The sequence below is a fragment of the Psammomys obesus genome, unplaced genomic scaffold (assembly GCF_907164565.1).
Source record: "Psammomys obesus unplaced genomic scaffold, mPsaObe1.curated_primary_1811, whole genome shotgun sequence".
Taxonomy (NCBI): Eukaryota; Metazoa; Chordata; class Mammalia; order Rodentia; family Muridae; genus Psammomys; species Psammomys obesus.
Genome location: NW_026596069.1, coordinates 33615438 through 33640844, shown reverse-complemented (window position 1 = coordinate 33640844; position 25407 = coordinate 33615438). Strand labels below are relative to the sequence as shown.

Here is a 25407-nt window from a genome sequence, read left to right as displayed (position 1 = left end):
GTCGTATTAGCACTAAGAGAGGGACAACTGATGGTGCTTAGCTCTCAGACCTGGATGTTGGGAGCTAAAGCACCACATGACTGAAGCTGTGATCTCTGGGAAAATGCCACATGGCAAATACTGGAAGCATCAAGAATCTCTTAAAGCTGGTGCTCAGACAACTGAGGGAGAGTTCAAGATAGGATGTTAGGAGTGCTGAGAGTTGTGGGACATGCAGATATCTCCTGTTGGTGGTGGGGCTGCCACTACTGCTGCAGGGATCCGGACAGGAAGTAGGGCAGAAAGAATCCATCCCTTCCCACATTTGGTCTTCCTTTCCCATTAGCCCCTACCCTTGGCATAATCTGACCACAGCCAGTAAGCAAGTGGACAAGTTTAAGATTTGTACTTTCCAGGCTTCCAGACTAGCACACAAGAGCTCAGTGTAGATTGATTGGGGCTTGGGTTCTAGAGATAACCAGTAAATAATTATTTCTTTAAAACTTTTTTAATCATATATTTTACCACAATAACAAGCTATTATTTATTTATTTGTCTTTAGTTTTTAAGACTCAAACTAGTCTCAAGTTTCTGAACTCAAGTAACCTACCATGAATCATTGGTTACAGATATATACCGTAATTCTATTTTAAAGCTTTGAATTATTTGCTATTGTTCTAGTTTGTGGCTATTTTCAGTTTAATTCTTCTGACATTTGGGGGGGTTTAGATTGTTTTTGTCTAATGTCATTTGTATGTTCTTAAATATACAATCTAAAGTATTATCAGACTATTGTAAATGTAAGAAAGGTACCTTGGGGCTAGAGAGATGGCTCAGAGGTTAAGAACACTGGCTGTTCTTCCAAAGGTCCTCATTTCAATTCCTAGCAACCACATGGTGGCTCACAACCATTTATAGTGAGATCTGGTGCCCCCTTCTATTTATACAGCATACCTTATAAATCAATTTTTTTAAAGAAAAGAAAGGTACCTTGTTTTAATATACCCACCCATATTGCAAATATATATACATAATTCCAACTTTTTTCATGTTTCCTCCATTCTGAAAAGTAGACATGTAACTTCTTGTGATTTTTGTTCTAAAATTATCTGACTTGAATTCGCTTAGCCTTTTTGTCTAGATTCTTTCTAACAACAACAAAAACAAGTATTCCTATTTGAGAGGAAACAGTAATAAGTATTAGTAAGGTTTATACACATATTATAAGAACCATAGTGTTACTGTTTGCATATTAAAGTGAAAATTAAAAAAAGATCTCTTGAAATACATAAGGGGTCCAGGTTCCTTTTCTTCACTTTTTTTTCAGGCTTATTTATGTTATCTGTATGATTTTCTTTGCTTATCTGTTAGGTTCTGATCTCTGCTTTCTATCCTTGCTCCTTATGCAGCCCTCAAGATGTATTCAGTGACTGCTTGTTACAGTTTAGATGTCATGTGTCCCCAAAGACTCACATGTTGAAGGCCTGCTCCCTAGGATATTGTTCAGATGTATGGTTTTAGGGAAATGATTAGCTTTCTAGGATTATGAGCTAATCGGGGAGTTAATTGATGGCTTCATAATCTGATGACGTTATTGGGGCCGAGGAGGTTGGAAACTAGCAGGTGGGCTTAGCTGGGTGAAGTAGGTCACTGAGGATATACCCTGGAAAGTATGTATTTTGTCCTTTTTCTTAGTTTGTGTCTTTTTCTGCATACTGGCCACCATGAGGTGAGCAGCTCCCCTCTGCTGCATCTTCCCCACCACTGACTGAAACTGTGAATCAAAAAGAGCTTCCTTTTAAGTCATTTTCTCAGTGGTTTGTCTTAGCAATGAAAAACTGGCTTTCTTAACACGCTGCTCCATACAGACTTCACCTTAGTGGTAGAGGCCTTATGTTTCTTCCCCATGTAGATAGGGTACGTTTCTCCCTCTCTTTCAGAGCATGTGACCCCCATGGCCACAGCTGTTCTAGTGTGTTCTCTTGGTGTGAATTAGATAGGCATGGACTCTGTTCAGGGTACCTGAATTACGGAAGCCATTTTCCTAGGCTTGTGCAACCCTGAGTGTAAAGGACTTTCCAATGAGTAGTAAAAAGGATTTTGAAAACATTCGCTGCCCTATTTAGTGTTACATCACCATATTGCCAAACTAAAACAACCTAACCTTTTCAACTCTTCTTAGGACCGTGCTCCAGAGAGCAGAGGAGAGTGTGGTTTGCAGATGGCATACTGCCTAATGGTGAAGTTGCAGATACTATGAAATTATCATCTGGAAGTAAAAGATGTTCTGATGACTTTAGTCCTGTGTTACCTGATATACCCACAGTAAGGAATCTAAACAACTTACATTAAATCATAATTCCTCATGAGCTTATTAGAGTACTTACCTTTTGGATGCCTTGAATTTGTCTAAAATGTGTATGCATATTTTGCTTATTGTGCTTCTTTTATAACACTTTGCAAACTATATTGTTTCTGAGTTGAAGGTTGTAGGAAATGGTGATGGAGTAGGTTTGTCAGCCTTATTTGTCCAACGGCTCAAAATGGTCATTAGCATTTTTTAATAGTAAAGTGTTTCCAATATAGATATGAACTTTTCTTAAATAAAGTGCTGTTGCACACTTAGTAAAGTATGCTACAATGCAAACATTCCTTTATATACTCAGACTGCTTTTCTGTGGAGCCTGGGTCCCCTCAATCCTGAGATATGCATAGATTGTTGATAGATTTTAAATTTTACCCTTTGAAATACTTATTTTAATTCTAATTTGTGGGTATGTGTATCTGTCTCTGTGGGTGTGTACATGTGTGAGCAGGCACCTACAAAGGCCTGAAGAGGGCATTAGCTTCTCTGGAACTAGAGTTATGGTTTTGAGCCACCCAGTATGGCTGCTGGTGATCAAACTGTGGTCCTCTGTAAGAGCAGCAAGCACTTGTAGTTGCTAGCCATCTCTCCAACCCTGGTTTTACCCTTTTAAATTAGTTTTAGTCATTGATTCTCAATTTTTAAACAAAAAAAAAAAAAAAAAAATCTCAAAACCTCTTCATAAGCTTTAGATGTCATAGAGAACCCCAAAGTGTGGGCTATGTGGGCTACACATATTTTTAAAACTTTTTTTCAAAACTAAGATAGAGAAAACTCTAAAATATTCATTCATTAAAAATAGTAAACTTATTTTATAAACTATATAACATAGATAATATTTTAAGAAAAAGAATATTTTAAAAAACAGATCACTTCAGTAGAAAGTGGCATTGTTTCAGTTTTGCTTCCACATGTAGTGTGCTGTGATAAACTCTTTTGGTTCTGTGAAGAAAAACTGGGACCTCATTGTCCCCCAAAAGGATGTTACGATGTCAGCAGTCCCTAGACTACATTTTGAGACTCATAATTTAATTTATATTAATATTGAATTAATCGTTTCTATGTATTCAGGAAAAGTATTTGTTGGTGATATTTATGCTTCCATTTTCACAGCTGTACCAGGTGTAAGGAGACAGTATGTGAAGTATACCATCCACAAGTAAAGCTTCTTGAGTAGCTTGTATAGACAGGTGCTGTTACCAAAGGTGGCACATTCCTTGGCTAGCACCTGTTCTCAGTCATTGTTCCAACAAAATGGAAGGTTTAAACAGACTAATAAACGTACTCGAGTTCATGAGTTCTTCTCCCTTAATATTTATTCTGGATAGTCTAAAGGATAAAGAGGGGCTTTGATGAAGATGATGTGGCAGTAGCTTTCTCCAGGTGGTTGCTGTTGTGGAATCTCCACCACTCTGCTTCCCAGCCACTTCTGTGCTGCCCTCCTTTTTCTTCTTCCCTATCCCGCCTGTCTTGGCTGTTTTAAGAAGGAGAAAGATTGAGTTGAGTTAAGGTGGTCACTGTGTAATGTGGAGGAATCAAAATGGAGGAATCATTAACTAAACCCTTGTGCTCCTGAATGTGGTATAGCCTGAACTTGAAGGAAAATGGCCTCCATCTCTTGGGAAATTCAACTTTAGGAGAATTTGGGAGCCTATATTGGTTTCTTTTAGTTTTAGTAAAATATATTTGGTTATAGAGCTCAACTTTTCACTGTTGAACAGAGAATATGGACTGATTAAACTTTTTATTCCATATTTTACAGATTATTAATAAAGCAGATCATACCCATTCTACTACAGTGAAAAAAACAAACAATGAAATGGGTGCCATTATAAGAAATGAAATAACTGAGAGTCCAGTTTCTCATGTTGCACCCATGGGAAAACTGCCTATGAGCACAGACACTGAGGGCCTGCCCATTCCTGGCCCTTTCACACTGGAAGATGATGTGTTTGTGGACAGTGAGGAGCCGTCTACTCCTACCGTCATCCCTGCTCACACTGGGTTACCTGTTGCTAGTGTCTCAGACTACAGGCTGTTGTGTGGCATTGTCGAGTGTGTCTGCAGTAAGCTTAGTCTTCTACCTGATGACGAGCTTGGTTTGCCTCCCCTTCTGGCCACATCTGGAGAAGAGGGATCAGGTAGGGCTGTAGCTACTTAAATTGAAAAAGTTTTGTTTTTTCAGGAAAAAGTTTATGTAGCTGTGGCTGCCATGAAACTTGCTGTGGAAACTAGCCTGGTGAGAGGACAGCTGTGACCTTCCACCCTAAAGAAAAATAACTTTTTATCAAGAACATGTGAATTTTGTCTATAGTATATGAAGTGAATTTTTTAAACTTAAATATTTTTGTTATGCTGTATACAAGGGATGATAATTTTAGTTTATAGAAAGTCTTATTTGTGCAAAACAAATCCAAAGTGGTTTGAATTTTTGAGTCATTTATTACATGTGGGTCTCTGATTTAGGATAAATTAAAGTCTAATACAATGGGGAAACTCATCAGAAATACTTCTATTTTGGATTTTAACTCTAGCTTTTGTATTTTATTTTAAGAATCGTACTTCCCAAAGTAATAGCAGTAAATTCAATGACAAAACTAGGAATTTTAGGTCATCATCTGCTACTTAGTTCGTGTATGAACTAATCTCATTGGGTTAATCTCATTGGGTTTCCTTTTCCTTATAAAAGAGAAAGCAGATGAGCTGAGGGTAATGTGACTGACTCCCACCTCAGAGTTGCCAGTTGCCTCAAGCGTTTTGCTACATACTGAAACAGACTTTTGGATTTGCATGTCAGTGTAGAGAAAGGAAGCTTGCTATTGCCCTGTTGCCTGTAGGAGACATTTTGTGAGCTTACCTCTGGAGAGAAAAGTGTGTTTTAAGCTCTGTTCTTGGAATACCATGCTTATTTTCTGATTGGTTGTCAAGTTTTGTTTTGCTATGGCTACCTGTCACTGTTATGCCTGTGGCAGCAAGCAGCATAGGAAACTTGAGTGTAGACTCTTCAGTAATCAGAATCCACTTTATGTATTATGTGTGGGAGTGTGAGCATTTGCCACAGCATGTGTAAGGTGTGTGGAGGACTGAGGACAACTTTGTGGGGTCCAGGCTTTCTCCTTCTACGGTAGGTTCTGCTGAACCAAACTTGCATAGCAAATGATTTAACCCATTAATACATGTGCAGGCCTAAGAACCCATTGTTGATAACTTGAAAAAACCATTTGTTTTAAAACTTGAAAGTACAAAGCTTTTACAAATAAATGGTGATTGAATGTATATATACATATATATGTATATTTATCAGAGATATATCTAGTCATACTGTTTAGTAGGTAGAAGGATAAAAATGAGTATGTAATTATTGAATAGAGTGGTAACTAGTTTCAAAAAACATGTTTGGTTTTGATTTTAAATTTGATCATTTTTTCATTGTAAGCATATTTGAGAGGATATTTACCCTGATTAATGTATTTCTCCTATTTAGTGCCTGTAGTACAAGAACACCCATCTCATGAACAGATTATTTTGCTTCTTGAAGGTGAAGGATTTCCTCCTGCCACATTTGTTCTAAATGCTAACCTACTTGTGAATGTCAAATTAGTATTTTGTAAGTAGAGATTCATTTTTCTGATTATTTTGCAGTAACAGTAGTTAAAGTAATTATATCTTCATTATATTTTGACTGAAAATAGTGAGAAATAAACAGTATTGAATATTTTTTCAGCCAAATGTGACTATACATGACTTTAGATATAACTGTGACTGGCCTCAGACTTAAGGTTCACCTGCCTCCACCTCTGGAATGCTGGGATTACAGACATGCTCAGCTTAGTTGAGGTGTTTGGTTTTGATCAGCTACTTGGTGAAGCCTCTTAGAAGACTAGATTCCTGTCTGTAAGCATAACAGAGTAACGTTAATAGTAACAGGGGTTCACTCTCCCATGGGGTAGATCTCAACTAGGACCAGTCAGTGATTTGCCATTCCCTTCTCCTTCTCCCTTCCCCACCTCCCTCTCTTTTCTTTCTTTTCCCTCTTTCCCCTTTACCTCTCTGCCATGGGGATTCAGCCTAGACATAGGCAATCATGTATGAGAGCTAAACATCCTACTGCTCTGCTGCCTCCCCAGCCCAGCTGAACTATATTTTGATGCTTAGTTCATGACTGCCCGTTATCTGTTGTATCTTTCAGATACAGTGAATTGTGGTAAAAGGAATCATGATTTGGTAGCAATAAAGACATTTCCTCTTCCTTTTCTTTCTTTTTGACACAGGGATTACAATGCATATCCCTGGCTGGCCTGAAACTCACTATGTAGATCAGGCAGTCCTCAAACTTGTGTCAGTCTTTCCACCTCTGCCTGCCTGCCTGCCTGCCTCCCTCCCTCTCTTTTCCTCTCTGTCTGTCTCTTTCTAAGACAAGGTTTCTCTGAGTAGCCCTGGCTGTCCTGGACTTGCTCTATATAGCAAGCTGGCCTTGAACTCACAGAGAGATCCATCTGCCTCTCTCTACCTTCCAGAGCGCTGGAATTAAAGGTGTGCACCACCATGCCCGGCTCTCCACCTCTGCTTCTCAAATGCTGGGCTACTACATCTGAGGCAGTTTTAAAGTCAGTAATGTAACCTAATTGAAATAAATTAAGGAAATAAAGTATCCTCAGTAATACATACTCTACTAGTCAGTAATGCATTTTTGTGTTTTCCCTTCTCTGAAACAAATGCAGTTCTGAAGACACTGCTTTATGGCATGTTAATGCATCTTTTACTTTAGTGTTTCTTACTCTTATTACTTGTTATTGTTTGGTCTTTTAAATAAATCCTAAACATGTCAAGGTTTTTATCCAGCAAATTTTTAAAATTTGATACATTGTCCTTTATGCAAAAGCAATGTTAAGCTTTTAAATTAAAAATTGACATGTATAGTTGTATGTCATTATTCCTCAAGATTCCTCAGATAAATATTGGTACTTCTCAACCAATGGATTGCATGGCTTGGGACAGGCAGAAATTATTATCCTGTTGCTATGTTTGCCAAATGAGGATACAGTTCCTAAGGATATCTTTAGATTATTCATCACCATATACAAGGATGCTTTAAAAGGTATGCTATTTTAATTTGAAGTGCCGAGACTAGGGGATAGATAAACTAGCTTAAGGCATTTACATTTCAGCTATGCTAATTGTAGTAAAGATTTATTTTGTGAAGAAATTGATGGTTTCTACAAAGAGCTTAATCACCATTAATTTACTTAAATCTAGAATTTTATGTAATTAATGTATCCACATAGATTTTTTTTCTTAGTTTTATAAGTAGAAATTTCTTTGCCTCCTTCATTTTAAAAAAATGTGTCTGTGTACTTATCATCTATACTAGATTGGGGGTGGGTAATTTTTCTTTACATCATGTACAAGGGAGAAAAAGATTAAGGCATTACACAACTGGAAACATTTTCAAATTTTTGTTACAGTCCCCCACCCAGTCTCCAGGAATGCCTCAGCTCTGGGCACAGACAGTGTTCACTAGACTTGTCCCCCCTTCTTCTTTTTAATGTTTTTGTGGTACCATGAATTGAACCTAGGGCCTTAGGCATTCTTGAGATAAGAATGTCATTCTACTTGTGAGCTGTACCCCAGTCCAGATAGAGGCTTCTTTAAGAGTAGAAATACAAAAACAACGGAAGTCTACATTTCATTCACTTAAGAAAATGTATGTTGGGACATTTGGACTCAGAATGTTTCATCAAAGTAATAATATAAAAACTTAAAATATTTTTATTAATAATATTATTTTCAGGAAAGTACATAGAAAACTTGGACAATCTGACCTTTACTGAGAGTTTTCTCAATAGCAAGGATCACGGAGGGTTTCTGTTTATTACACCGACCTTTCAGAAACTTGACGACCTCCCATTACCAAGGAACCCTTTTCTCTGCGGCATTCTTATTCAGAAGCTGGAAATTCCCTGGGCGAAGGTTTTCCCTATGCGTTTAATGTTGAGACTGGGTGCAGAATACAAAGGTAAGTTTGAGAATAATAAGGCAGGTGTCACATTTTCAAATATACTGCAAATAAAGCAATAGATCAGGAAAATCATTTAAGTAATTTTTACTTGATTAGTAGAACTACTTTTGATTTGGTATATTTTTAAATTTCTAAGACAACCCTGTTGTACCAAGTTAGTATGACAGAGCTGGTGTGTCGTGAATTTTCATGATACTTTTAAATTACCTTAAAATGTAATTTCTTTGAGACATGGTCTCATAACAGAGGCCATTCTCAGCCTTTAAATTCACTGTGAAGCTGATCAAATGACTTAAACTCCTGACCCTGTTGCTTCCACTACCTAAGTGCTGAGACTACAGGCTTGCCCCACTGTGCTTGATTCTCCTTTCTCATGTCAAAACAAAACAAAGTTCTCACAGTAGTACTTTTGATAAAGTATTGTTAAAACCGTGTATTATTGATAGTTTTGTTCTAAGTACATATTAGGCAAATCAGTGCCCCCCTGCTTGCTTGCAAACAAGTGGTTCTTAGGTGCAGTACTGTTACAGCACTTGCTGAGGGTGTTGTAACAGTACTGTAGAGGGTGGATGACTCTTAGAAAAAGTGCTTTAGAAACGTGGTTGCCACTTCCCTAGTTACACATTCCTCACTTTAATTTTTGTATTCCTAGTATTTAGCTAACTACTCGGAAGTGCTATAAAATATATCACCTAGGTATATGTTTGTGTGTGATTAAATGCCGACTTTTGACACAACTGAAAATTCTAACGCTATTATAATAGACTTTGTTATATGGTTATATTTGTCATTTCAAAATTGTTTCTAATGTTAAACTTTAAATTTTTTTCTGTACTTTTATCCTTGGCTTTTTAAAAAAGTATTTTTTGTTGTACTGCAGCATATTGTATTTAACAATAAGGCATTTGATTTAAGTAATTTAGTAAGTATCATCTTGGAGACAATTTAGTGTTGGGAAAAATAAAAGTTACTTCTATTTCAGGATGCACAGTTCTGAAAGATGATTTGTTTGAATCCCTCTGTTTGGCAACTTCTGACTTTGATGACAAGGGTTCCTTAGTTTTTAGGACAAGTATTTGATCATATTATGAAAAAATTAAGTTTAATCTCATATTTTGTGTGTAATCCTAAAAAATGTATAGCATTTTACTTTGAGCCAGAATTTTCTTCATCCAGCACAACGTTTTGTTGCCGATAATAAAATCTGAATGCTGTTTTTATTGAAGATTAGGAAAATATACCAGTTAGCTATCAATCACTGTAAGGCATACAACTTGAAGATGTGACTTGTAGCTTTGATAGAAGCACCTAAAAATAATAAGACTGGTTTTCTTACAGTGATGTTTGGAAGATGATGGCGTAGCATAAGGAACTTCTTAAAAGATCACAGGGTTGAAACTGCAAAGCTGTATAGTAGTGATGGGAGGAGCCATTGATGGAGATTAACTAGCCTCAACAGTGTCCTGTATTTGTTATGTTTGCTAGACCTTAAAAAGACTGACACTGAAGTTAGTGGTACTCGTGCCTACTTAGATTTGACTTAGATTTTTATGGAATATACATGTGGGACATTTCAGTGACCACCTGTTTAGAGATCATTAATCAAAATATTGTAACACTGACAGCATATTATTCTAAGCCACAGCCTGTCCAGTGTCTTAAGTAAAATTGCCTCCTTACTCATAAAATGATGAACAAAAACTCAGCATTTACATTAATCATATCTTTAATAGTTTTCTTGTCTTTAAACACTGATTGTGTTTTTACCAGTTTAGATATCTGTTATTTAATAACTTAGGAGGTTTTTGTTTTTTGAAGATTACAAAATATATTTGTACTTTCAAGGATGTGATGCTCTGACTGAAGGTTATAAAACAGTGCTAGATACACAGTGTTTCTTAGAAGGTGAATGAAGAATGCTTTTACAATAGATATTTAAAACATTAGATTGCTTATTTCAAAAGCTGAGAACTTAATGTTAAAAATGTGTCAGTTTTTTAATCATTATAGAAAAAGAATACTCCTTTTTTCAGCTTCAGAGTACTTCTGCGTTGCTAGCAAAGTATCTTCTTTTTAGTGTTTTATACATACAGTGCATGCCCTAAAGAGAAAGTAGACATTCAGCAAGCCTCTTGTCTTCCCTTTTTCTGCACTGGCTCCTTTGACTCTTTATGTAATTTCCTTTTATTGTTGTGATGTAAGAACTATAAAATTATATTACAATTTTTTAATTACCACTATTTAATATTAACTGTAAATGTCTTTAAAGTCTTTAATTTTACAGTTCAGTGGTATAATGCTCATCTAGCATGGACAAGGTACTGGATTCAATCCCCAATACCACAAAAGGAAAGACCAAAATTCTAAGTTCTAAATTTTTTTAAATTTCTTTTTAAGTTAAAAAAGTTTTATAGCAGTTGAAGCAATTGTAATTTTTCCTTCTCATTGGAATTTTTAATGGAAACAAAATAAAAAATGCTTTGGAATCACAAAAGTCCAGATCCAAATCTTTTTAACATTTAAGTGAACAGGTTTGTGTATCTTTATCTCGATTTTTCTTTTTATCTGTGAGTGGGTGTAGCCACCCTTACTTGTCATACAATTTAAGTAAGATAGTCTGTGAACGTTACCAGTTAGTGTAGCATCTAGCAGCTCCATAGGTGTCTTTACTTTTCTCTGATAATTGACTGAGTAGTGCTTATAGATAGTTTGTTTGAAAAATAAAAATAATAAATTTAGGACTCTGTGTTGTTGTTGATAGTGATCAGTTATTCTTTTTATGTGCAGTGTATCCTGCTCCTCTAACAAGTGTCAGAGGCAGGAAGCCTCTTTTTGGAGAAATAGGACACACTATTATGAATTTACTTGTTGTAAGTAACTGAACTACTGTGTTGTTCTAAATACTGTTTCTTTAAACATTTATTTAAGTACATTTCATCTATTTTATTTGCCTATTTTAACTTGAAGTATTTGGTATTTTTAAGTCCTAAGGCACTTAACATAAATGGGCTCTGCTTTTTAGACTACAGTATCTTCTATTTTATTAGTTCCTAATTCTGATTGCCTTTTGGTTTGCTCTGCTGTTCTTGCATATAGAGGTACTGGGAGATATCTTCACAAATTCTGAAGTTTTGACAAAGCTTTAGGAAAAGTGTTAGTAAAGTAAGTCATCTTTGTGATTTTGAACAAATTATCACCTTGCTATACTCGTGTAGTAGGAAAGCCTAGATAAGGTTATATCTGAGGTTCCCTTCTATTATAACTTTGCCATTTTATATTTCTTTGTAATATATATGTGTTTAGTAGACCTACTTTCTTTTTTGTTGTTTATTTTTTTAATTTTATTAATTACACTTTATTCATTTTGTATCCCCCCATAAACCTCTCCCTCCTCCCCTCCTAATCCCACCTTCCCTCCCCCTTCTTCACGCATGCCCTTCCCCAAGTCCACTGATAGGGGAGGTCCTCCTCTCCTTCCTTCTGATCTTAGTCTATCAGTTCTCATCAGAAGTGGCTGCATTGTCATCTTCTGTGGCTTGGTAAGACTGCTCCCTCCTCAGGGGGAGGTGATCAAAGAGCAGGCCAATCAGATTATGTCAGAGGCAGTCTCTCTTCCCGTTACTATGTAACCCACTTGGACACTGAACTGCCATGGGCTACATCTGTGCAGGGGTCCTAGGTTATCTCCATGCATGGTACTTGGTTAGAGTATGAGTCTCTGGGAAGACCCCTGTGTTCAAATTTTCTGGCTCTGTTGCTCTCCTTGTGGAGATCTTACTATTTCCCACTTCTTTCATAAGATTCCATGCATTCTGCCCAACAGTTGGCCATAAGTCTCAGCGTCTGCTTTGATAGTCTGCAGGGCAGAGCCTTTCAGAGGCCCTCTGTGGCAGGTTCCTAACTTGTTTCCTGTTTTCTTCTTCTGATGTCCATCCTCTTTGACTTTCAGGATGGGGTTGAGCATTTTAGTCAGGGACCTCCCTCTTGATTAGTTTCTTTAGATGTACAGATTTTAGTAGGTATATCCTATAGTGCATGTCTATATGAACGAGTATATACCGTGTGTGTCTTTCTGCTTCTGGGACAGCTCACTCAGGATGATCCTTTCCAGTTCCCACCATTTACCTGCAAATTCTACACAATGGAATATTACTCAGCAATGAAAAATAAAGACCTATTTTCAAATTCCCATCAGCTAGCATGAAGATTCTCAGTTTTCTGTTATTTTTTTTTTCTTCAAAATACAAGAGATAATCTTATAAGGAGAATAGTTTGCTTTTGCTCGTCACTTCAAAAGATTTAGTTCAGGATCACACTTGTCTGAAGTTGACAACAGCTCTGTTGTTAGGGCCCCTGGTGAGCATTGTATGGGAGTAGTTGGTGGGGGAAGCCCCTCAGCTCACAGTGCCTGGGAAGCAAAAGGGAAAGGGGAAGAGGCAGGAATCCCAGTCTTCTCTATGAGGGCATACCTCCAGCTACAGAAGCCCCCACCTCCTAGACTGCTGTCTCTTCCCAGCAGCACCACCAGAAGTGAATGCACCTTTAACATACGAGCTTAAAAAATGACTTGTTGTTTTGGGAGAGTTGTAACAGGAAAGAAGAATGGTCTCCTAACACAATAGGCTTCTTTCTGAGAATATTCTTTAATATTCTTTATTCATTTTGAGTATTAGCTGGAAGGATTAGTTTGTGGGATTTTTTGTTTTTGTTTTTTTGCAGGGGTCCTGTTTTCTTTCTCAAGTTGGGTCTGTCGTTCAAGATAGGACTGTGTCAAAGGTTTGAACTACAGATACTAATGGAAGAGGTAGTGGATGGGTAAATGTTGATGGAACTTTGCTCATTTTATGTAGGACCTTCGAAATTACCAGTATACATTGCATAACATCGATCAGCTGTTGATTCATATGGAAATGGGGAAAAGCTGTATAAAAATACCTCGGAAAAAGTACAGTGATGTAAGTATACTTGTGCTGTGCATCTAAAGACATTTGAGCAGAGGAGTTCCTGACACTAGACGGGTTTTTTGTTGTTGTTGTTGTTGTTGTTGTTTGTTTTGTTTTAATTTGAATCCGGATATCTAATACATAATACATGTTTTTAAACTTTTCAAATTTGTTTAATAACAAATATGTTTGATCTGGTTTTTTTATTCATTTTCTTTATCTATTAATTGAGATTTTATCACCTATTTATTATCTATCTAATCTAATCTAATCTAATCTAATCTAATCTAATCTTTGAAACATTCCCAAGGAGGTGATTAGACCAAAGCTTGGTAATTATAAAGTTGATCAGTAACATGACTGAGGTAAATGTTAAAAATGAAAATGTTAAAAAAGGTTCTTAATAAATGTGGTTGTTTTCTCTCAGGTAATGAAGGTAATAAATTCTTCTAATGAGCATGTCATCAGCATTGGAGCTAGCTTTAGTACAGAAGCAGATTCTCATCTGGTTTGTGTACAGAGTGATGGAGTTTATCAAACTCAGGCCAATAGTGCCACTGGCCAGCCAAGAAAAGGTAATTTATGAACCCTTACAGAAGATCTTCCTCCAACAGGGCCACCCCTAATAGTCCACTCCCTATGGGCCAAGCAGTCTGGAAGGCATTCCTGTTCAAACCACTGCACACGATCCCTCAGAGCTTGTTTATATGTCTAGTCTTCTTAGCCAGCTAGGTCTCAGGAGTCCATGCCTGTCTTCAAAGGGTGGAATTCAGGGATGCTACCACACCCACCCAGGATTTACATGGGTTCTAGGGATCTTAACTCTGGTCCTGATGCACAAGAAAGCACTTTAGTCATTCTCACAGAGAAATAAGCTTGTCGTTCACCTGCAGTGAATTTGATTCTTGACACCCTCATAACAAAAGCACAAACATTTTAAATAATACAGTAGTCCATCATTAGATAGAAACACTTTTATATGTATTTTAATTTCATTTTGGTTTTTTGTTGTATTTCTAATGTATTATGAGAATAACATTTGTTGAATACTCAATGTAGAAAATCCGTATTTTGAGTAACAAATACAGCATAAGATGAACAGATAAAATATAACTTATTATTCATTATCAGTGACAGGTGCAAGTTTCGTGGTATTCAATGGTGCTCTGAAAACATCTTCAGGATTTCTTGCCAAATCCAGCATAGTTGAAGGTATGACCTTCTCCTTTTTTTTAATATATATATTTTTTATTTTTTATTTAATTACAGTTTATTTACTTTGTGTCCCAGCTGTAGCGCCCTCCCACATTCCCTCCCAATCCCTCCCTCCCTCCCTTGTCTCCTTCTTGCCCCTCTCTAAGTCCACTTATAGGGGAGGTCCTCCTCTCCTTCCATCTGACCCTAGCTCATCAAGTCTCACCAGGACTGGCTGCAATGTCCTCTTCTGTGGCCTAGCTAGGCTGCTCCTCCCACGGGGGGCTGGGGAGTTCATAGAGTTCATGTCAGAGACAGTCCCTGTTCCCTTTACTAGGGAACTCACTTGGACACTGAGCTGCCATGGGCTACATTACATCCAAGCAGGGGTTCTAGGTTATAATCATGCATGGTCCCTGGTTGGAGAATCAGTCTCAGACAAGCCCCTGTGCCCAGATATATTTGGTCCTTGTGGAGCTCCTGTTCTCTCCAGGTCTTACTAACTCTCCCTTTCATATGATTCTCTGCACTCTGCCCTAAGTTTGGTTATGAGTCTCAGCATCTGCTTTGATACACTGCTATGTAGAGTCTTTCAGAGGCGCTCTATGGTAGGCTACTATCCTGCTTCTCGTTTTCTCCTACTTCCAATGTCCATCCTATTTGTCTTTCTAAGTAAGGATTGATCTTACCCTGGGTCCTCCTTTGTTTTAACATAAAGTTGTTTCTCCTTTACCTTTAAAAAATACATTTATTGGGTATTGTGGCACCTAGGAAGCAGAGGAGAGTGGATTTCTTTGAGTTTGAGGTTAGCCTGATCTATATAGTGAGACCTTGTCTCAAAGCAAAACAACAGGGAAAAAAAAAAAACAGAAAATATTTGATACTTACAAAGGAAAAATGTAACTTTTTAAGAAACAGTACCACAAACTTGTGTGGAAAAATCTCCAAACCCAGAACTATAGCATGGCAGTACTGGATGTACTTGAGCCTGCTTTTTCCTCTCCTCAAGACTTACTAATAGACTGACTGTGTGTACTGTTTCATACATTGTGCGTACTTACAGAAAACGTTACGTTATGTAGTTATGCTTATTAAGAACAATGAGTACATGTATTGTTTATGTTTCTAGCTTCTGCATATTCTGAAGTTGTTCAGCTTCAGTGCTGTTAAATATTTTGTGAATATGTGATAATTTGTTCACCTGACCATTAACTTCTGTGTTGTCTCCTGTTTCTGCTATGACAACAATAGTGCTAAATATATCTAGGATTAGAATTCCTGAGCCAATTAGATTGGTAAATGTTCAGTTTCACAGAATACTTCCAAGTTATTTTGGAAAGTATTGAACCAATCCTCATTACCCTTAGGCCTAAGGAAGTCTCTCTGGGTCTTTCTTTTTGTTGTTTTTTTTTTTGGAGGGGAACATCAGAGGGCATTCAGACAGGGTCCTGCTGTCTTAGACTAGCCTAGGCTCACTATGTATCTCTGGCTGAGCTCAAATCCTGAGACCCTCCTGCCTGTTTCTCCTGAGTGTTGGGATTACAGACCTTTACTACCATGTCCAATTTATCTCTGATTAATTAATTTCAGTTGAGGTACACTCAGTAGGTGAATTTTTTATTATAACGTAGTTCTAATTTTGACCTATTAACCTCCTGTTTTCCATAATGGCTATAGTATTGTACATTCCTATCAACAATGTATAATCGTCTCCTTTTCTCTGGTTGGGAATGTAGCTCAGTGCTAGAGCACTGGCTTGGCATTTGCTGAAGCCCTGGTTAATCCTAGTACCACAAAGTAAATGAGTAAGTGAATAAGTAAATAGAACCAACACATAAGTAAATGAACAAATTCCCATTTCTCCATCTCCTTTACTAACTTTAATAGAGAGTTAAAACTTACTTATTTTTATATGTATGGGTGTTTTGCCTGCATGCATGCATGTCTGTCCACATTAGTCATGCAGTGTCGACAGAGGCCAGAAGAAGGCAAAGGGTGCCCTAGAGTTGGAGTTACAGAGGGTTGTGAACAGCCATGGGGGTACTAGGACTTGAACGGTGGGTCTTCTGGGAGAGTTGCCAATGCTCAAAACTACTGAGACATCTTTCTGGTCCCAAAAGCATTTGTTTTACTGTTTTGAGTTTTTTATTATTATAGCCATTCTGACCAGGATGAGAAAATATGGTGGTTTATTTGCATTTCACTATAGTGATGCTAAATATTTTTTCATATATTTCTTGGATATTTGTAGAACTTTAGATCAAGTGTCTCCAGATCATTTCTGAATTTTTTAACCAGATTTTGATTTTGTGAGACAAAGTTTGAGTCTGTAGTCCAGGCTAGCCTCTAACTTTCCCCCACACCTGCCACCAGTGTGCAGAGACAGCACTACCCCAGTGCTGCAGGTTTTCTTCTGACCTGCATTTTTAGTCCACACTCTTCTTCTCTCCTTGTTGTACAGGAGAGACTTAATTTGGTGCACATTTTGTTATTTATGCTTTGGGTTGTCTTTTTACATTCATTTTCTTTTTTAGGCCCTTAAGAACTGGGATTTTAGGCAGAGGCACACCCAGCTGTACTTTTGGTTCTGGTTAACATCAATGTTTTGACCATTTTAATCCCAATTCATGAATGTGGCTGTGTCTACACTCTCCTGTGTCTTCAAATCTTTCATTGGTGTTTTGTCATTTTCACTGTAGAAATCATCTGGTTTATAAAGTCATTAAGTTTATTCCTTTTTGTTTTGAGAGGGATTGCCGTTTTGATGTCTTTCTCAGCTAGCTTGTTCTCTGTATAAACATGCTCCTTATTTGGTATTCAGTTTTAACTGATTTTCATTGGACTTATACAGTTTGTAAACAGGTACAATTTTACTTTCCTCTTCCTTATTTGGATACCCTTTCCTGTGTGTTCCTGACTTAGAGTCTGGGTAACTACAGTAGTTTGTTAAGAGTAGAGTGAAAAGGGGCATCCTTGTCTTGTTTGTGATCTTAAAGTAAATAGTCTCAGCTCTTCCCCTTTCATTGTGATGTTGGCTGGGTTTGTCCTATATTGCCTTTTTTGTTTTCAGGTATGTCCCTTCTATCTAATTCACTAAGATTTTTTTCATGAATGGATGTTGACTTTTTATCCAGTGTTTTCTTCTGAAAGATGATTGATGCGTGATTTTTGTCCATCAGTTGAAGTGATGTTTATTGATTTGCATATATCAAATCATCTTTGCATCCCTAAGATAAATCCTGCTTAATCCTGGGGCATAATATTTTTGTTGTGCTTTTATTAAGTAACATAACTTACTTTATTTGCATAACCTTAAAAATAATTCTTAACTTGATAAGATAGTTTTGTTTTCCTAGTGAAAAACAACCACTTAAATAATTAACAAAGGATATTTAAAATTTTTATCTTGAACCAAGCATATCTTAATAGTAAATTGTTTTACTTGTCACACATACTGAAATTTGGCAAACTCAATATGAAGCATAACTCTGATTTCTAGATGGCTTAATGGTTCAAATAACTCCAGAAACCATGGATGGCTTACGGATGGCTCTACGAGAGCAAAAGGACTTTAGAATTCATTGTGGGAAAGTTGATGCAGTAGACCTGAGAGAATATGTGGACATCTGTTGGGTGGATTCTGAAGAAAAGAAAAATAAAGGGTAGGAATTTTGTTTGATGGAGGCTGAAAAGTCCTTTCAGTACAATGGTAGATTTTATGAATGAATATAGAATTATCCCATTAATTTAAATGTTTCTATTCCAATGAATGCATAGTTTTTCAAACATGTAACTAACCAAACTTATAAGTTGGGCAACGAGTGGTCAACTTGGGGAGGGTCTGATTTTAAAACGTGGGTTTCCTTTCAATTATTGAACTGTTAATTCCCTGTAATAAGCTAGACTTAATGACATAATCTAGAGGCCTTACTAGTTACCACTGCTGTTCCTTCTTCTCCTTACCCATAATCTCTCACTTTTGTAGATGGGTTAGGGGTCTAGAAGAAGGAAGAAGGAAAGATAGACTTTTGAACTAATATCTTGCCACATAACTTAAGCTGCATGTGAACTCAATATATGGCCCAGGATGGCCTTAAACTTGAAATCCTGCTTCAGCCCCCTGAGTGCTAGGGTTAAAGGCCTAGACCTACCAGTCCCAGTTTTTGTGGTACTGGGACCAAACTCAGAGCTGTCTGCATGCTAGGCAGGTATCCTGTCAAGTGAGTGGCATACCCAACCCCAGAAAATAGCTTTTTGATTTGGAGATACTTTTTTGTTAAGAAACTAAAGTATATTAAACCTAGGTCTGAATTGGATATATGAAAAAAAGATAATTTACCGAACAAAAAGATTATGGACAATCAAAGAATCATGAGAAATGATTATTTTATATACAATTGAGATATTTGTTGCTACTTTAAATATAAAACTTTGACTTTCTTATCTCATTTTCCAAATTCAGCAATCAATTTCATAGAAAACACTGTACTAATTATGTTGTATTCTACTTTATTACGTAGTGTTATCAGTTCAGTAGATGGGATATCATTAGAAGGATTTCCAAGCGAAAAAATAAAACTGGAAGCAGATTTTGAAACGGAAGAGAAGACTGTGAAATGCACTGAGGTATGGAGAAAGGGCTCTTCCCTTGTGTGCGTGTACGTGTGCATGTGTGCACTTGGAAATACAGCCTATTCGGCCTCTGCCTACTGGAGTATAGCTTATTATACCTTTCACTTTCCACCTTGAAACAGATCCCCACCCAGAAATCTCTTACATAATTGAATTGCAAATACTTATTTTAAGCCCTCACCATGATAGTACTTCCTGGCAACTAATAGTTACATTTTGGTAAATTAACATTTTCATAGTTATTTTACTATAGAAGACTTTGGGACACCAGCTTGTAGTCAGCAGGCATATATGGAATGCATTTTTGCACATTCTGCGTTTTAAAAGAGACTGAAGCTGCTGACCCACAGCCTAGCAGTCCATGTCCTCTGCAGTGAGGCAGTCAGTTCTTATCATCTTGGTGTCTCACATGTGTAGAAGGAACAGACTGTAGAGGACATTAGCAGCTACAGAGCATTGTCTCTTTGTCCAGTCTAATTCCATAGATATGTTTTTACAGTGTCGGCTCTGAACTGAGCTAACAAGGATTTTATTGACACAAGTCAGCTTTGGGCAAAAATAGCTGGGCTATTCCCATAAAATATAATCTTTGCTTTTAAACTTTTATTTATCTTACAGATTTAGGCTATAGATATAGAATGTTCTCAACTAATGATTTCAAAGATCTAATGTTGGAATTTTATTAACTTTTTAATTTGTTTAATTCAATTTAATTGTTGCTTCTAATCATAATCATGATTTATTTCCTAATTTAACTGATTTTCAGGTGTTCTACTTCCTAAAGGACCAAGATGTGTCTATTTTATCAACTAGTTACGAGTTTGCAAAAGAGATAGCCATGGCTTGTAGTGCCGCCCTATGCCCTCATCTGAGAACTCTAAAGAGTAACAGAATGAACAAAATTGGACTCAGAGTTTCCATCGACACTGATATGGTAACATGTACTTTTGTGATGTAATTTTGAAGTTAATATTTCTACCAGTATATTTATTTGTGGGGCATGTGTGCCGTGGTGCATATGTAGAAATCAAAAGTCCCTGTCAGTCCTCTGCTGTCACCTGAGTTCTAGGGCCTCAGATTGTCAGGCCTGTTCACAGTGCATTTCCTCTGAACCATCTTGCTGGTCCTGAATTAATGCCATTTATATTAAGGTAATCAGAGTTTTATCTAACCTTTTGAGAAAAGGCAGCCTCCTGGGGTGTTTTGTTTTGGTTGGTTGGTTGGTTGGTTGGTTGGTTGGTTGGTTGGTTGGTTGGTTGGGTTTTTGTGGTGCTGGTAATGGAACCTGAAGCCTTACTGCTAGACAAGTACTCTACCACTGAGCTACACTGAGGCAGTCAGATTTTTCTGTAAAACATCAGAGAGTGACTATTTTTGGACTATAGGCTGTCGCAGTCCACCTCTTACAGTGGAAGCAGCTCCTGCAACTGAATGAGTGTGGCTGTGATCCAGTGAGACTTTAACACAGCGCGGGGCCTGCAGACCATAGTTTGCTGATCCGTAACTGTCCTGTGTGGTAGATAGGCTTTGAAATTTATTCTAACTGGATTTACATGACTAAAAAATTAGAAATCTCAAAGTCTAGACACACACACCCCATTTCATTAAACACCTCCGAGGAGCAGCACTTGTGCTGTATAGTGTGGAATTGGTGGGCCTTGGAGAGGTCTACTCTAGACTATAGTGTACACGCCTCCCAAAAGAGCTATGCATAGACATAGCACCGGAAAGGTCTCCTCGTGCTCTTAACTCCCAAACACTACTTCATGTCCAGACTCTCTTTAATTGTTGCTCCAGGCAATTGGTATTAATATTTCTTGTGATTTTATGCAGGTACAAGTAAGTGTGTGTGTGCATATGTATGTGTGATAAAACTTTTGATCAGTCTTCAAATGTTTTATTTACTATGCCTTTTTAATATGTCAGATTATATATTAGTACATATTCTTTTTAACAGTTGTATAGTAGTCATATTTGATTAAATAAATGGATAAGTAATTATTTTGATTGAAATTTAGTTTGTTGACAGTATTTTGCTTTTGTATAAATTTGAGTATAACCGTAAAACAAGTTCCTCGATTGACAGTGCCAGATCCAGGCGTGCACTCACTGAATGTCAGCATATGCCTGAAATAGGCACTGAGGGTGGGAGCCCAGGTCTCCCAGTGCAAGGCAGATGTTCCCTCTCAAAGCTGGTTTTTTCTAGCCCTTCATTTTTTATTTCAAGGTGGGGTCTGACCTTGAACTCATCCTGTATCCCAGGTAAACTGTGTAGTTGTGATCCTTTGACCTCTGCTTCCCGAATAGCTGCTTTATAGGCCTATTGCCATCAGGTCTGCCTTCTGTCAGTAATTTCTGATATAGTTCTTATCCACACTCTTGTATCCTAGCAGCTTATAATCAAGGGCCTTGTGCATGCTAGGCAAGTGCTGTTCTATGCTGTATCTCAAGCCAAATTGAACTTTTGAACATTGACGGTTTGATCAGTGCAATAGGATGTCCACTGTTACCTTAATATGCATCTGTACTTGTAGCAAACAGTGATCTTACTACATAGAAAAGCCATTTATCTTCCCCAGAATGTCTAGTGCATATCTGTTGGGCATATTTATTTTGTAGCTTTTGACATCAAGTAGAGATTTTCAATGTAGATTCTTCATTAAAATCTGGTTCTCTAAACAGGGGTTCATATTTTAGTTTCCTTCTCCAGCACAATGTGTTATACTCATGTCTCTGATGGAAAAAGGAGTTCTGTTTTTATTACTTTCCTGATGACTATCAGTTGACTAAGCACTGTTTTCTTTTATTATTGAATGTATACAAATATACATTTTATCAGTAATATTAAATAGTATTGCAGGGCTTAGGAGGTGGCTCGGTAGGTAAAGGACGGGTTGCATAAGCATGAGGACTTGAGTTGGGATCCCCAGCACCTACATTAAAGCTGGGCATGAGAGTGCATGCCTGCAACCCTGGGCTGTGGGGACAGAACAAGAAGATCCTGGGGCTTGCTATTTACTTAGTCTAGCTGAAACAGTGAGACATGCTGTGCAGCCAACCTCTGCACTTGACTTGTGCACACAGGTAAATGCAAAGCTGCATACACACATGCACGCACACAATTGCACACCTTACATAAGACATAGTATTGCAACAATTTGAAACACAGTAACTTGATTTTTCAATTCATTTTTAATGCAATTTAAGTTACATTGCTAATTGTATAAAAAGTTTCAGATCTCTTTTACTTCTGTATTTAGTTGAATGGAAATCTAAAATATAAATTAGTAACAATACATGTTAAAATTTATAGAGCGAGTAAAGAAATAGAGTATATTTTTGAAAATAACATTTTACTAACATCCTTAAGCTGAATCTGCAAAAATGCTGTATAGGTGTCTGCTGAGCAGAAGAGAGGGCTTGTTTTCTAAGGTTACCTCAGCAGCATTTCTTCTTTTCCAGGTTGAATTTCAGGCAGGCTGTGAAGGCCAGCTTCTGCCTCAGCATTACCTCAACGATCTCGACAGTGCTCTGATACCCGTGCTCCACAGTGGGACCTCCACCTCTAATGTGCCGCTGCAAATAGAGTTAACATTTTTCATCTTAGAAAACCTTTTTGACTGAAAGAATGTGTTATATGTTGCAAACTGATCTGTTAAAATGAATCCCAGCACTAAAACTGAAATGCCACAAATACTAAATGTTTGATAACTTAAATATATAATTTGACTTTTTAGGCAGGAATGATTTTTCAAAATCATTAGCACAATGTTTAAATATCTAAAAATTTAGGGAATCCACCGTTTTTATAGCTTTATGCTTATTATAAGAACTAAGAAGAAAAACTTTCTTCTGATTTAAAATTTATAGTATTTACAGTGTAACTTAATGTTAAGCCAAAGTATCTGCACTTAGTTATACCTCTTTATATCAAGAATGATTTTAATGAAGGAGATACCAGTTCTGTGTTTATGCTAGTGAGAATACTGGTTTTGAAGTCTGTTTAAAATTATTTCAGTAGCAAAGACCAGTTTCAAGATTCTAGACTTAAAATTCTTTGAATAAAGATGATAACTTATTTGTATAAATTGAATGGAGACCTACCTCCATGATTAGATAAATTCCATTTGATTAAAATTAGAATTTTGCCTTTATTTCTTCTCAAATTATTATATATATATATATATATATATATATATTTATAAATATCATTTTTCCTGATTAAGATAACTGTGGGTGCTTCAGGACTTTATGCTTCTCTATTTAAGTCTGTTGTATCCATAGCAACGTATGATTTGGAATGTGTTTTATACATCTTTGCTAATATATGAATAGATAATATTTTTGTATTGCAGTGCATTCTCGTTCTCCTTCCTTACCAAGTGCACCACTGTGTTAAACACTCTGGATGACAACAGGCCAGATGGCCCATGAAGTAGCCATTGTGTAGCAATAACAGAAGCCTGAAACAGGTTTCTGCTACTTCCACATTAATCCTTAGGAATTTCTTGATTGACACCAATGTATGAAGTATAAATTTTAACAAACTTGTTACTTTTGCATATTTTTAATTCTTTCTATGCTAGTTATTTTTTTATAATGGAATATTTAACATAAAGATAACGGTTGTGATAGAGCTTTCTTGTTTAATTCAAACAGCAGGAAGAAGGAGAAACCCTATCATTTAACTTATATAAAATGTAATCATTGTTTTGATGCCTTCTATTATGCAGAGTATATTTTTTTGTATCAAAAACACTCACTGTATATCTCAAGAAAAAGAAGCCACACTAACCATCCCTGTGTAAGAAGAATATCTATGAAGCATCGTAACTTAGAGATGCAGGCATGTGAGTCAAGAGCTAAGGTCTTAGAGACCAGAGTCGCACCCCCACCCCTGCCACCATCACACTTGGACCAGCCACAGACATATGTGAGAGAATACCCACCAACAATGTGTACTGTTACAGATGGTAAATAAATGGGAACATACCACTCACAAAATTTGTTGAAATGATGTACTATAAAGATTGTCCCATATCAAGCTCATTTTGTTTTCTTTACATGTGTTTATTTTCTGTATGTTATATACTTACTATGTAGTTTACCTGTACAATTTATGAATGTTGAACTTAACACATAGTGGAAGGCTCTTCTGTGAAGAGCCTTTGTGTTTGAAGCAACTTTACGTTTGTTTTCATAGTGTCTACAACTAGTAGAAATTGGAATTTTAGCCCGAAATGTTAGAGGAGGCACATTTTACAGCATTCTTTGGCTATGGATTTTTCTGAAGGCATTTGCCCCCTGCTTGATCAGCCTTCACATCGGCACTTAATTTGAAATGTTAGTAAGAAGTAGGATGGCTCTTTGTAGTCACTCTACAGTGATCTGTCTGTGGTCCTAGACTTTCAGTGCAGCTCAGTTTCTCTGCATTTTCAACTATGAAGTGAAATATATCTTGCTTTATGCATTTATTGAACAAGCCGTGTGTTTATGTGCTACATTAAAAAGTATTATCAGTTGGAAAATAAGATTTCTTTTTTGAAGCTAGATAGATGAAACAGATTTTTTAGCATACAGAAGCATTTTACTTGCTGCAGTGGAGAAATAACCTGAGTGGCTCCAGGGCACAGACTGGAGGATGGCTACGCCCACCTCAGGACGAGCTTGGAGCACAGTGGGTATTTGGACTGGGAGTCTGAGGCATCCAGATGCTGTAGAGAGACTGCACATGCACCTTATAACTGGATAATGAAAACCTTATTTTGACAGCTGTGGAGGTTCCTGGCAGCCGGTTTCTGTGTTTCATAAAGCATGGAACTTTCTTAATAAGAATAATTTTAATAAGATTCAAGTTTTAAAAGACTATCTTGAAATAAAACAGAAACTTCTGACTCATTGTAGGTTTTACATTTTGTTAAGTGACTTTTAAAATGCTTGACTTAAGATACATACAGTCCAGCAAAAAGAAACATGAAAACTTAGCGATCTTAATTTTTGCCTCCCTCCTGCACACATCGCCCGTTCTTCCACTACATACTCTCCCCAGGTAGGCACCTTTTTTGTATGAGCCAACCCAAGATTCAGAGGTGATAACCACAATGATTCCTCTTTCAGCACTGCAGTGGGATAACTAGTTAATGTGTAAGAGAACACTTGAATTTATTTTTCCTTCCTGACAGACATCTCCCCAGCGTCTTTCTTTCCTCCACCAACTCTGCTCCTTAAGGCCCTAGCAACTACCATCACTGCTTAGGTTCCACATAAAAGTAGAA

At 37.0% G+C, this 25407-nt stretch overlaps 1 protein-coding gene across 6 annotated transcripts in view; it reads left to right on the top strand.

The window, feature by feature from the left end:
• Positions 1 to 24181, top strand: part of Zfyve16 (zinc finger FYVE-type containing 16) — a 42618-nt gene extending 18437 nt beyond the window's left edge. For all 6 annotated transcript variants that reach the window (XM_055625425.1, XM_055625424.1, XM_055625422.1 and 3 more), the window contains 13 exons: positions 2162 to 2304; positions 4107 to 4485; positions 5829 to 5951; positions 7287 to 7442; positions 8136 to 8360; positions 11151 to 11233; positions 13214 to 13318; positions 13734 to 13881; positions 14438 to 14518; positions 18000 to 18162; positions 19021 to 19126; positions 19899 to 20066; positions 22595 to 24181. In XM_055625425.1, the coding sequence (XP_055481400.1) occupies positions 2162 to 2304; positions 4107 to 4485; positions 5829 to 5951; positions 7287 to 7442; positions 8136 to 8360; positions 11151 to 11233; positions 13214 to 13318; positions 13734 to 13881; positions 14438 to 14518; positions 18000 to 18162; positions 19021 to 19126; positions 19899 to 20066; positions 22595 to 22756 (2042 nt within the window). In that variant the 3' untranslated portion in view covers positions 22757 to 24181. The remainder of the gene's footprint in view (positions 1 to 2161; positions 2305 to 4106; positions 4486 to 5828; positions 5952 to 7286; positions 7443 to 8135; positions 8361 to 11150; positions 11234 to 13213; positions 13319 to 13733; positions 13882 to 14437; positions 14519 to 17999; positions 18163 to 19020; positions 19127 to 19898; positions 20067 to 22594) is intronic.
• The last annotated feature ends 1226 nt before the right edge of the window (positions 24182 to 25407 follow it).